The 12,276-nt window shown below is 41.7% G+C and overlaps 1 protein-coding gene across 2 annotated transcripts in view; it reads left to right on the top strand.

Annotated features, from left to right (window-relative positions):
- The window catches only part of MUC16 (mucin 16, cell surface associated), a 63,051-nt gene extending 51,286 nt beyond the window's left edge, over positions 1 to 11,765 (top strand). For both annotated transcript variants that reach the window (XM_081504406.1, XM_081504407.1), the window contains 8 exons: positions 87 to 235; positions 2,973 to 3,136; positions 4,069 to 4,136; positions 5,613 to 5,779; positions 7,948 to 7,989; positions 8,205 to 8,281; positions 10,997 to 11,368; positions 11,565 to 11,765. In XM_081504406.1, the coding sequence (XP_081360532.1) occupies positions 87 to 235; positions 2,973 to 3,136; positions 4,069 to 4,136; positions 5,613 to 5,779; positions 7,948 to 7,989; positions 8,205 to 8,281; positions 10,997 to 11,164 (835 nt within the window). In that variant the 3' untranslated portion in view covers positions 11,165 to 11,368; positions 11,565 to 11,765. The remainder of the gene's footprint in view (positions 1 to 86; positions 236 to 2,972; positions 3,137 to 4,068; positions 4,137 to 5,612; positions 5,780 to 7,947; positions 7,990 to 8,204; positions 8,282 to 10,996; positions 11,369 to 11,564) is intronic.
- The last annotated feature ends 511 nt before the right edge of the window (positions 11,766 to 12,276 follow it).

The raw sequence follows: 12,276 nt of genomic DNA, 5'->3' as shown, positions 1-12,276 counted from the left end.
TTAGGTCTTTGACTCTACAAAGCAGGAACTCAGGACACACTGCTGGGGTTGGGTGCTGGCTGAGATCCCATGGTCTCTATTCCCAGGTTGGATCCCATATCGGTCACCATAAAGGCCCAGTTCTCCTCCAGTGTGGACTCCAGCATGGTGAAGCAAGTATTTCTAGACAAGACCCTGAACGCCTCATCCCACTGGCTGGGTGCCACCTACCAGCTGACAGATGTGCACGTGACAGGTGGGACATAGAGTGGGGGATATGTTAGTGGCTGGAAAAGGTGTTTTTTAAAAATTCTTTTGTTATTGTTCAGTCGCTAAGTCATGTCTGACTGACTTTTTATGACCCCATAAATGGCAGCATGCCAGGCTTCCCTATCCTTCACCATCTCCCAGAGTTTGCTCAAACTCATGCCCATTGAGTCAATGATGCCATTCAACCATCTCATCCTCTGTTGCCCCCTTCTCCTCTTGCCCTCAATCTTTCCCAGCATCAAGGGTCTCTTCCAATGAGTCGGCTTTTCATATCAGGTGGCCAAAGTGTTGGAGCTTCAGCATCAGTTCTTCCAATGAATATTCAGGGTTGATTTCCTTTAGGGTTGACTGGTTTGATTTCCTTGATGTCCAGAGGACTCTCAAGATCCTTCTCCAGCACCGCAATTTGAAAGCATCAATTCTTTGGTGCTCAGCCTTCTTTATGGTCCAATTCTTCCATCCGTACATGACTACTGTATATTCTTGGTCTTTTTAAAAATTTTATTTATTTTTGGCTGCGCTGGGTCTTCATTGCTAAGTGGGCTATCTCTAGTTGCAGCGAGCGGGGGCTACTCTCTAGTGGCAATGTGCAGGCTTCTCATTGTGGTGGCTTCTCTTGTTATGAAGCACATGCTCTAGGCACTTGGACTTCAGTAGTTGTAGCTGTCAGGCTCCAGAGCATGGGCTCAGTAGTTGTGATGTGTGCATGGGCTCAGTTGCCCCATGGCATGTGGGATCTTCCCAGACCAGGGGCCCTGCTTTGGCAGGCAGAATCTTAACCACTGGACCATGAGGGAAGTCCAAAAGATGGTTTTATGAAGAAGGATAGGGCTTCTGGGTATGAGCGACATGGATAGAGACTGCAGAGGAAAAAGGAGAGGCTTCCTGGAAGCCCATGCCGATGATTCATGGCAATGTCGTCCAACAGGAGACAGGAAGAGAAAATCCAGCGATTACAACCAACAGAATGGTTATTTTACATGTCAGTTTTTCTAACCCAGAATGGGAAGGATCTTGGGTTTCCTTCTTAGGCTGCAGTTATGAGTCATATATTGGTTGATTCATTCATTTACTCATTAAATGTATATGCCATGAAAATAAATAGGCACTGATGATACATTGTGATTGCTGCTGTGACAGAGGAATTTCAAAAGTCTGTGAGAATTCCAAAGAGGGATTACACAGCTCTCTCTTGGAAAGTTTTCTAGAGGAAGTAATGAAGAAACAGATCTGAAGGAGAATAGGACTTAGCTGAAGGAAGAGATAGGGAGTTGAGCTACATGTGTCTGTAACCTAGAAGATAGAGCATGTTATTGAAGGAGGCTATAAGGAGTTTGGTGTGGCTTGACATAAGGTGGGTGACAAACGTGGCTAAAGATGTGGGCAGAGACTTTCCTGGGCACTGGAATGGTTTGGGGAGGAACATGGCACACTCAAGAGTTCTACTTTAGAAAGCTCATCCTCTGGTGATTGTCCTCTACCAGGACAATGATTGGGGAGGGGGAGAAAGACACATTAGGGACCTATATCAGCAAAGATGATGGATGCCCACTGGAATGGTCAGCATCTGCCGACTGCCCCAGAGAAATCCAATCTCCTCTTCCCCACAACCTAGTGAACTCTCACAATGCTTAGCGGACAGCTGGACAGGGAGACAGATGAATGGATTCAAGATGGACAGATGGTCTTCAGTAGCCAATTTTTTAAAAAAATTTCCTTGAAGTGCAGTTGATTTACCCTCTTCAATACAGTAAAACAATTCAGTTATACATATATATGGGCTTTCCAAGTAGCCGAGTGGTAAAGAATCTGCCTGCCAATGCAGGAGACAAGGGTTTGATCCCTAGGTTAGGAAGATCCCCTGGAGAAGGAAATGAAAACCCACTCCAGTATTCCTGCCTGGGATATCCCATGGACAGAGGAGCCTAGAAGGCTGCAGTCCATGGTGTCGCAAAAGAATCGGACATGACATAGCAATTAAACAACAAGAACATACACGCATATGTATTTTTCTTTTTCATATTCTTTTCCATTAGAGTCTGTCACAGACAATTGAATATATTAACAGTTCCCTGTGTTATACAGTAGGACCTTGTGGTTTATCCATTTTATATATAATTAGCTTGCCTCTGCTAATCCCAAACTCCCATTCCCACCCTCCTCCATCTCCTTTCCCCCTTGGCAACTACTAGTCTGTTTTCTATGTCTGTGAGTCTGGTTTTGTTTAATAGATAAGTTGATTTATATCATATTTTAGATTCCACATATAAGTAATATATGGTATCTGTCTTTCTTTTTCTGACTTACTTCACTTAATATGATAATCTCTATGTCCATCCATGTTGCTGCAAATGGTATTATTTCATTCTTTTTGATTGTAGCCTACTTTTTGGGCGGGGGGGGGGGCGGTGCAGGGCTGCCCTGGGTCTTCTTCAATGCACACACAGGCTTTCTCTAGTTGCAGCATACTGGCTTCTCTTTGGCATCAAATGGGCTTAGTTGCCCCATGGGATGTGAGCTCTTAGTTCCCAGACCAGGGGTCAAATCCCCATCCCCTGCATTGCAAGGCAGATCTTTAACCCCTGGGGGACCAGAGAAGTCCCTGTAACCTACTTTTAAAAACCCAGCTCAGTCCACAGTGCCAGGAATAAGTAGACTGACTCTAATGACTTCTTTGTTGAAAACTTCCCCTGATGGGAACTTTCACTTTCTTTTTATTCTAGAAGCGGAGCCATTAATTCATCTACCAACAGACCAACCAACGATCAGTCCCAGTTTCGAGAATGTCCCGCTGAATTTCACTGTCACCAACCTATTCTATTCTCAGGACATGAAGCAGCCAGACACTCCCAAATACCAGAGAAACAAGAGAAATATTGAGGATGCGGTAAGAATGGGCTTCTGTGCCTACTCTGTTCCTCTGCAGATACTGACCTGTGGACACTGAATAGTCAGAGGGTGACCTTTTTTTTTAGTGTGCACATTTACCTTTTTTTTTTTTTCAGTTTAGCAATCTGGACATTTTTAAATTTTATTTATTTTTTATTATTTTATTTTGGTGGCGCTTCGTTGCAGCACACAGACGTCTGTAGTTGTGGCACATGGGCTCCAGAGTGCATGGGCTCAGTGATTGCAGCCTGTAGGCTTTGTTGCCCTGCAGCATATGGAATCTTAGTTCCCCATCCAGGGATCAAAACTGTATCCCCTGCATTGGAAGGCAATTCTTAACCACTGGACCACCAGGGGAAGTCCCCTGGACATTTTTTTTTAATTGAAGTATAGTTGATTTACAATATTGGGTTACTTCCAGATGTACAGCATAGCAATTCATGTATATATATATATATATATATATCCTTCTTCAGATTATCTTCAATTGTAGGTTATTATAAAATTTTATGTATAGTTCCTGCGCTATACAGTAGATGCTTGTTGGTTATCCAGAAGGTGACTTCTTTTTTTAATAGTTCATAAAGACAGGTTTTTATTCTCATTTTACAAAAGAAGAGACAGCCATAGAAGGGTTCCATTACTAGCCCAAGTAATATCCTGGAACAGGACATGCTTTGGTGTATATACCTGGGCTGGTTTTTCTTTTCTTTTTTGTTTTCTTGGTTGCACTGTGCAGCATGCAGGATCTTTGTTCCCTTACCAAGGATTGAACCCATGCACTCTGCAGTGGGAGTGGGGATTCTTTACCATTTGACCGACAGAAAAAAAAAAAAAATAGATGGGGCAGTGTACTCATTGGCTAATTGGCATTCTCCAGTGCCACAGAGTCATGGCTTCTGACCAAGGAAATGTTGCCCTATCTTTCAGCTCAACCAGCTCTTCCGAAACAGCAGCATCAAGACGTACTTTTCTGACTGTGAAGTTTCAGCATTCAGGTGAGTTCCAGCTCAGGACCTGATCACTTTGGAGACTCGTACTGTCCTTTAAAAGTGTCCCCACTGCTGCAGTCTTTCAGTTCCTAGCTGTTATGGAAGAGAGCCCGTGGAATATAGAGCTGGTACCTAAACACTGGGGCTTCCCTGGTGGCTCAGTGGTCAAGAATCTGTCTACCAATGCAAGAGCTGTAGGAGACACCGGTTTGATCTCTGGAGGAGGAAATGGCAACCTATTCCAGTATTCTTGCCTGGGAAATCCCATGGGCAGAGGAGCCTGGTGGCTACAGTCCATGGTGTCGCAAAGAGTTGGACATGACTGAGCAACTAACGATTTCAGTTTTCTGCCGTATAACAATGCAAATTAGTCATAATTATACATATATCACCTTCCTCTTAAGAACACTATTCTAATGAAGGAGATCAGTCACAAAAGACCACACAGTGTGTGCTTCTATTTACATACATTTCATATAAAGGGAAGGCCTATTGTCCAGAAGAGTAAATCCCCAGAGGGAGAAAGGAAATTGTTTGCTAGGGGATGGGGGTGAGGGAAGAGTGAGGAGGACCCATGCTAATGAGTTATCTGGTTCTAACCTTGCAGTTTTCACAGTTACTGAGCCCTTTGTGAGAGTGGAATGAGAACTGTGCAAGCTATAATGCCATAACGTGGACTCCATTTACCAAGATACAAACATTTTTTTCTTACCTGAATGCTGCTTGGCTTGTTGCCAGCCTGTGGTTCATTTCTAGACTTCTGAAAAAGTTGATTTTGGCCATGTTTACCAGTATTCTCATTGTTTTTACAGATTTTCGGGAGTCCTTACTCCAGCATTTCAAAATGTTTTCCTTGCGCTTATTTATTTATAAATTAATCCAATTAAATAAAATGAGACATTCAGTTTCTCACTTAACACTAGCCATGTTTCTTTTTGAGGCAAATTTGATTTTTTTCTTTCTAGTTTGCTTTCATAATGTGCAGATTAACCCCCCCCCTTTTTTTTTTAATATTTATTATTTAACTGTCCATGGAATTCTCCAGGCAAGAATACTGGAGTGGGTTGCCATTCCCTTCTCCAGGGGATCTTCCCGACCCAGGGGTTGAACCTGGGTCTCCCACATTGCAAGCAGATTCTTTACTGTCTGAGCCACTGCCGTGTCTTAATTGCAGCGTGCGGAATCTGTTTTAGTTGTGGCATGCAGACTCTGAGTTGTGGCATATGGGATCTGATTCCCTGACCCGGGATTGAACTCAGGCCCCCTACATTGGGAGCACACAGTCTTAGCCACTGGACCACCAGGGAAGTCCCACACTGGCCATATTTTAAGTGCTCAATAACAAGGGGCAAATAATGACTGCACTGGAAACTGCAGACACAAATGTTTGCATCATTGCAGAAAGTTCTGGTCAGGACCAGCAGAGAACCTAGAATTGGGATAGAACTCCAGGTACCTTGTTCATCCCTGATGTCCTTCCAGGTCTGTCCCTCCAAGCAACCACACTGGGGTAGACGCTCAGTGTAACTTTGCACCATTGGCTCGGAGTTCATACCGATTTGTCATCTATAAGGAATTCCTGCGTCTGACCAAGAATGGTACTCAGCTGCAGAATTTCACCCTGGACAGGAACAGTCTCCTTGTGGATGGTAAGACCCCCTGATCATTGGGGCAGGAGTGAGGGCTTCCAACTTCCTCACATGGGGGCTTTCCTGGGAGTCTGGAGACCTGAGGATGAGTCAGCATTGAACTTTCCCAGGCTGGCAGAGGTGGCACAGTCTCCCAGACTTTACCCATCACTGAGGGAGAAGAAACGATTCCCAGTGGGACACAGGAGACACTTGCCATCTCTCCTGGACAGCATAATGCAGTAGAAGTTTCTTAATGATAGAAATGTCCTATATCTGTGCTGCCCAGAGCATACATCACATGAGACTCCTGAGTATATTTGAAGTATGGTTATTGTGACCGAGGACTTCCCTGATAGCTCAGTTGGTAAAGAATCTGCCTGCAACGCAGAAGACCCTGGTTTGATTCCCCGGTCGGGAAGATCTGCTGGAGAAGGGGTAAGGTAGACTACCCACTCCAGTATTCTTGAACTTCCCTGGTGGCTCAGCTGGTAAAGAATCCGCCTGCAATGCAGGAGACCTGGGTTGGAAAGATCCCTTGGAGAAGGGAAAGGCTACCCACTCCAGTGTTCTGGCCTGGAGAATTCCATGGACTATATAGGCCATGGAGTCACAAAGAGTCAGACACGACTGAGCGACTTTCACTTTCACTTATTATGACTGGCTTTTATAGGTTACTGAATTTTAATAGTATAGAGTACCAGATTTTTTTTAACTTTACTTAATTAAAATTAATTTTAATTTAAAAAGGCACTTGTCACTGCTTATATCAGACAGCATATCTTAAGAATTTGCCTGGGGAGGAGAGATGGAAAGGAAGATCCAAGAGGGAAGGGGCTATATACATATATTTATGGTCGATTCATTTCATTGTAAGGCAGAAACTAATACAACATTGCAAAGCAATTTTACTTCAATAAAAAAAAGAATACTCCAATTAAAATCAGAAATAAATAAAAAGAAAAAAGATTTTGGCTAGGGAGAGATTGTACAAGCAAGGGGGGCCTACAACCCTCCCCCAATCAGTGCTTATCAGTTCTCATATAGTTTATGTTGCAGTTGGAAATAACAAGAATAGGCAGTTGAAAACAATGAATTATTTGATGTGAACCAACCCACACTTAGGAGTGGTAATCAGACTTCCCGGAGGAAATTACAGTCTAGGTGAATCCTGGAAAATAAGTATTAAAAAAAAACTCAGTAAAGGGAAAAGGAAATGAATGTGTTCATAGGCAGAGGGCTTTTGAGTAGGAATTTATAAATTTAGAGAGATCCCATGGTCTTATCAACTCCTATGACCCATTCTCCCCTCCACTAGCATAAGATGGTTCAGTCCATCACCAGTCATCCATCCATTCCCAGAGGTATGATTAGAAATATCACACTCTTGTAGTGTGATTGTGGCTTTGTTATTATTATGTAGTAAAGTATACTCATTTTCCAGTGATGCAAACTAAAATGGGGTGAAACATTATTATGTCTACATGACTTTACTATTTCAATGGAATTATGGGATGAAACAAATGTGGCAAGTGTTAATAAGTTATACATACGTGCGTGCATATGAAGTCATTTCAGTCATGTCCGACTCTGTGACTCTATGGATTATAGCCCACCAGGCTCCTCTGTCAATGGGATTCTCCAGGCAAGAATACTGGAGTGGGTTGTCATACCCCTCTCCAGGGGATCTTTCTGACCCAGGAATTGAACCCCATCTCTTCCATCTTCCGCATTGGCAGGTGGGTTCTTTACCACTAACGTCACCTGGGAAGCCAAATAGTTGTACACTAGGTATGATATTGTTTGGAGCTTCCTTGGTAGCTTAGTGGTAAAGAATCTGTCTGCCAATGGAAGAGACTCAGGTTCAATTCCTGGGTGAGGAAGATCCCCTGGAGAAGGAAATGGCAAACCACTCCAGTATTCTTGCCTAGAAAATCCCATGGACTATAGCCCACCAGGCTTCTCTGTCCATAGGAGCCTGGCGGGCTACAGTCCATGAGGTCGCAAAGAGTCGGACAGGACTTAGTGACTAAACAACAAATAATATTGTTTTAACTGAGTGAAAGAAATATTGTCACTTCTAGATGATGGATGTTTATGACGTGATTCTATTTGTCTGTGTATTTGAAAAGTTTTATTTAAAAAAGTAAAACACACTGACACGTGTTCTCCATTTCATTCACTTTCAGGGTATTCTCCCAACAGAAACGATGTCGTGACTGAGAATTCTGGTAAGCCTCAAAGACGCTGTAGCCCAGGGTGGACAGAGAATATTCTGCTTCTCTGCCTCATTGAAAAGAACCACATACCAAGGGTATTGGATGATGACGAAAGTTGGTCAACCCAAGACTGGGATTTCTGAGGCACAGTTGGGGTCAGTGCGGGGGGAAACAGGAGCTCTGGAGGAATGATAGATGGTGTCTCACACCAAGACTTGTCTCCCCAGACCTCCCCTTCTGGGCCATCATTCTCATCTGCCTGGCAGGACTCCTGGTGCTCATGGGCCTGATCAGCTTTTTCCTGGTAAGCTTTTTCCTGGTAAGGTGTTGTCGTCTTACTATCAGGTTGTAAGAGCTTTTTATATATTATAAGGACATGTTCTCTGCTGGGGATGTGTTTTGCAGATATTTTCTCCTAGTCTGTGAGGGGTTTGCCTTTTCCTTTTCTTAGCAACATTTGTCATTGGGGAAATGTAAATGAAAGTCCTAATGAGATACCACTATGCATGAGAAGGGTTAAAATCAAAATGACGATAACAAGTGTCGGTGAAGATATGAAGCAACTGGAACTCTCCTATAGTGCTGGCGAAAAATAGCTTGGACGCATCTTTAAAGTTACATTGGGTGATCTGTAGTGACCTAAATGGGAAAGTGAAAGTGTTAGTCACTCAGTCGTGTCTGATTCTTTGTGACCCCATGGACTGTAGCCCCGGCAAGCTCCTCTCTCCATGGAATTCTCCAGGCAAGAATACTGGAGTGGGTTGCCATTCCCTTCTCCACTAAATGGGAAGGAAATCTAAAAAAGAGTGGATATATGTATACATGTAGTTGATTCACTTTGCTGCATGCCTGAAACTTACATAACACTGTAGAGCAACTATAATAAAAATAAGTAAATGTCCATTGGGGTTAGTAGTCACACAGCATTACATATAGAATGGATAAACAACAAACTCCTACTGTTTAACACAGGGAACTATATCCAGTATCCTGGGATAAACCATAATATAGAAAAGAATATTTTTCAAGTATATATATGTGTATAACTAAGTCACTTTACTGTACAGCAGAAACAAATACAACATTGTAAATCAACTATACTTCAATTTAAAAAAATTTTTCAAAGTTACATATATCTGTGCAACCATTCCCTCCTAGGAATTTGTCTAAGAGAAATTAAAACACATATCTATAAAAAGACTTGTATACAAATGTTCACAATAATATTTGCACTAGCCAAAAGCTAAAAAACAAACCCAGAAGTCCATCAACAGGTGAATGGGTAAACAAAGTGTGGTATATTCACACAATTCAATACTATTTAGCAATAATACTGGATTATTAACATATACAATGATAAATCTGAAAATAATTTGAATTTGAATATGCTGAATGAAAGAAGTTAGATGAAAAAGGATACTTATTGTAGGATTCCATGTAAAAACAAACTCTGGAAAATACTAATTAATCTCTGAGGATAGAAATCAGATCAGTGGTTGTCTGGGAATAAGAATGTGTAAACAGCAGGGGAGGAAGAATTACAAAAGAACATGAGGGAAACTGGGAGAATAATGAGCATTCTTTATTTTGATTACAGGGATGGTTCAATAAGTTTATAATCCAAACTTATCAAATCATTCACTTTAAATGTATGCAGTTTACCTAAGAATAGGATCCTTCTCAGGGCCTCCATCATCTTATATATCCCAGTCTAGTAACATTATTTCTTCTCCAAAGGTTTCAAATAGGCATTTTTACATTCTGTCTAAGTTTTCTAGCTATCTTTATAAGAAATTTAGTCCAAATTACTCAGTGATGTATTACTAGAAGCTGAAGTCTATATAATCTTTACAATAATAGAAAATATTGAATAATACAATGTTTCATAATAATGTAAAAGCTTACATGATTTTATTCAAAAGCTAAAATATTTAGCATTTACATTTTCTTTAGTAAAGTAAGTTGATTAAAAAAGTAATGCTGCTGGACTTTCCTGGTGGTCCAGTGGTTAAGAATCCACCTGCCAATGCAGGGGACATGGGTCCAACCCCTGGTTGGGGAAGATCCCACATGCTGCAGAGCAACTAAGCCAACGTACCACAACTCCTCAGTCTGTGCTCTAGAGCTCAAGAGCTGCAACGAGAAGCCACCGCAATGAGAAACCCATGCACTGCAATTAGAGAGTAGCCCTAACTCCCACTTACCGCAATTAGAGAAATCCCATGCACAGCAACAAAGACCAAGCACAGCCATAAATAAATAATTTTTTTAAAGTACTGTCACATATTACTAAATGATCAGAGTACGAAAAAAGGTAAAGGAAATTTTTAAAGACTATTAATATTAACCCACTCCAGTATTCTTGCCTGGAGAATACCACGGACAGAGGAGCCTGGCAGGCTATAGTCCATGGGGTCGCAAGAGTCAGACACGACTTAGCAGCTAGACCACCATGATCCAATAATTTAAAACGTATATATATAACTTGGAATATACATTCCTTCTGTTATTTGATTCCAAGTTTACAAGCAGATGCTGAAAGCTAATGAACCCACCATGCACACTACTGATCACATTTCAAGTAAATGGCCAAAAAAAAAAAAAAAAAAAAACACACTACATACTCATTCTTTGAAAGATGTCTAAATCTAATAAACTTTAAACATTTTTAAAAAATAAATATATGCAGTTTACTGTATATCAGTTAAGCTGGGGTTAGGGGAAGAAGACAAGGTATGAAGGGGATATCAGAAAAAAGAAACAAAAAACCAAAATTTTTTTAAAAGATAAAAAAATGAAGGGGCTATCAGAGAGAAAATGGTAGGAAAAAAATGGAGAGTTAAAGGGAAGAAAGAAGAAAAAGAGGTGAAAGAGGGGAAAAGGAGAGGCTGAGAGAAAATGGGAAGAGAGACACACAGGAACAGCAGGTCTCTGTGGCTGTGGCCATATCCTTCACCTGTAGCCTACCATACTTGGGTAGATGACTGGTCCATTCTGAGCCCTCTGTTCACTCTCGCAGGTCACTGTCCACCAGCGGAAGAAGGAGGCAGACTATGAGGTTCAGCAACAACAGCCCAATAGCATGGTATTACTTGCCACACCTGGACCTGAGGGAGTTGCAGTGACACCTGCTCAAGGCCCCTTTTCCCAGACAGTTTCCAAAGGAGGTTGGCTGGAACAGAAATAAACCACGTTGGTCGGACACAACCTCCAAGCTTTTCTTGGCTTGGCCCCTACCTGGTTCACAGTGGACTGAGAGAAAAGGTCTCCCCTTCGTTATGTCTTGAAGACAAGTGCAACTTCTGTCTGATGGTTTCACACCCTCAGGGACACCAGGATTGGTGAAATAGGCACAGACGTGGCTAACGAACAAAATCAACATCCCACTTAAGTGAGGTTTACCTTCCTAGTCACCCCCTGAACACATCTCTCCTTGACTTCTGGGCAGCCATCACCCCATCTCTATTACTTCATGTTCTGCACCCCCTTCCCCGAAGCCCTGGCAGTCTCAAGTTCCTTGTGAACTACTTTATTCTCTGATGTTCAGATTCACCAGGATGTTCACTGACTCCTCTCCTTCATCACAGGTCCTCCAAGGTGGGAAATAGACTAAGAGGAATGAGTGAGTCAGCCACGATTCTGCAGTCAGCCCTGGGACTTGGTATCTGGGAAGACTGAATCCCAGAGTGGCAGCAAACTCTAGAGAGAGAGAGTCTACTTTAGATTTAAAGATGAATAAAACTCAGGGGAAGATCTAAGAGAAAAAATAAAGACAGACTCTTTTTTCATTTTTTTCTGTACTGACTCTAACTGAATTGTTAAAGCAGAGACTCCCCAACACGCAACTTGCCTGGTGGTCCAGTGACTAGGACTCCATGCTCCTAGTGCAGAAGGCCCAGGTTCAATCTCTGGTCCAGGAACTAAGATCCTGCATGCTGTACAACACAGCCAAAAAACAAACAAACAAAAAACCCCACATGATTTAACTTCTGGGTATTAAGAACAATTAAGAAATTAGCTACATGATCAAAATTAAAATTAAAAAAAAAAAAGAAAAATTTCCTGGCAGAAAAAACACCTGGATTCATATGTACATAATCTTGACTCATAAAATATAATGAACAAAGGAAGAAAATTACAAAGTTTACCTGAAAATTGATAATTATAATGGGTCATTTTCATATATCCTTTCAAGAAATTAAAAACACAGTGTTTGTTAGCACGTGACAGTTTAGAGAATAGTTAATAAAATGTTTCCATGAAACAACTACCAAAGCATTCCTGTGGCAAAAAAACTCG

The sequence above is a fragment of the Giraffa tippelskirchi genome, chromosome 6 (genome assembly GCF_054371585.1).
Source record: "Giraffa tippelskirchi isolate mGirTip1 chromosome 6, T2T-mGirTip1v1.2.pri, whole genome shotgun sequence".
Taxonomy (NCBI): Eukaryota; Metazoa; Chordata; class Mammalia; order Artiodactyla; family Giraffidae; genus Giraffa; species Giraffa tippelskirchi.
Note: the sequence above shows the minus strand (reverse complement) of the source record. Positions and strands in the feature narration are given on the sequence as shown.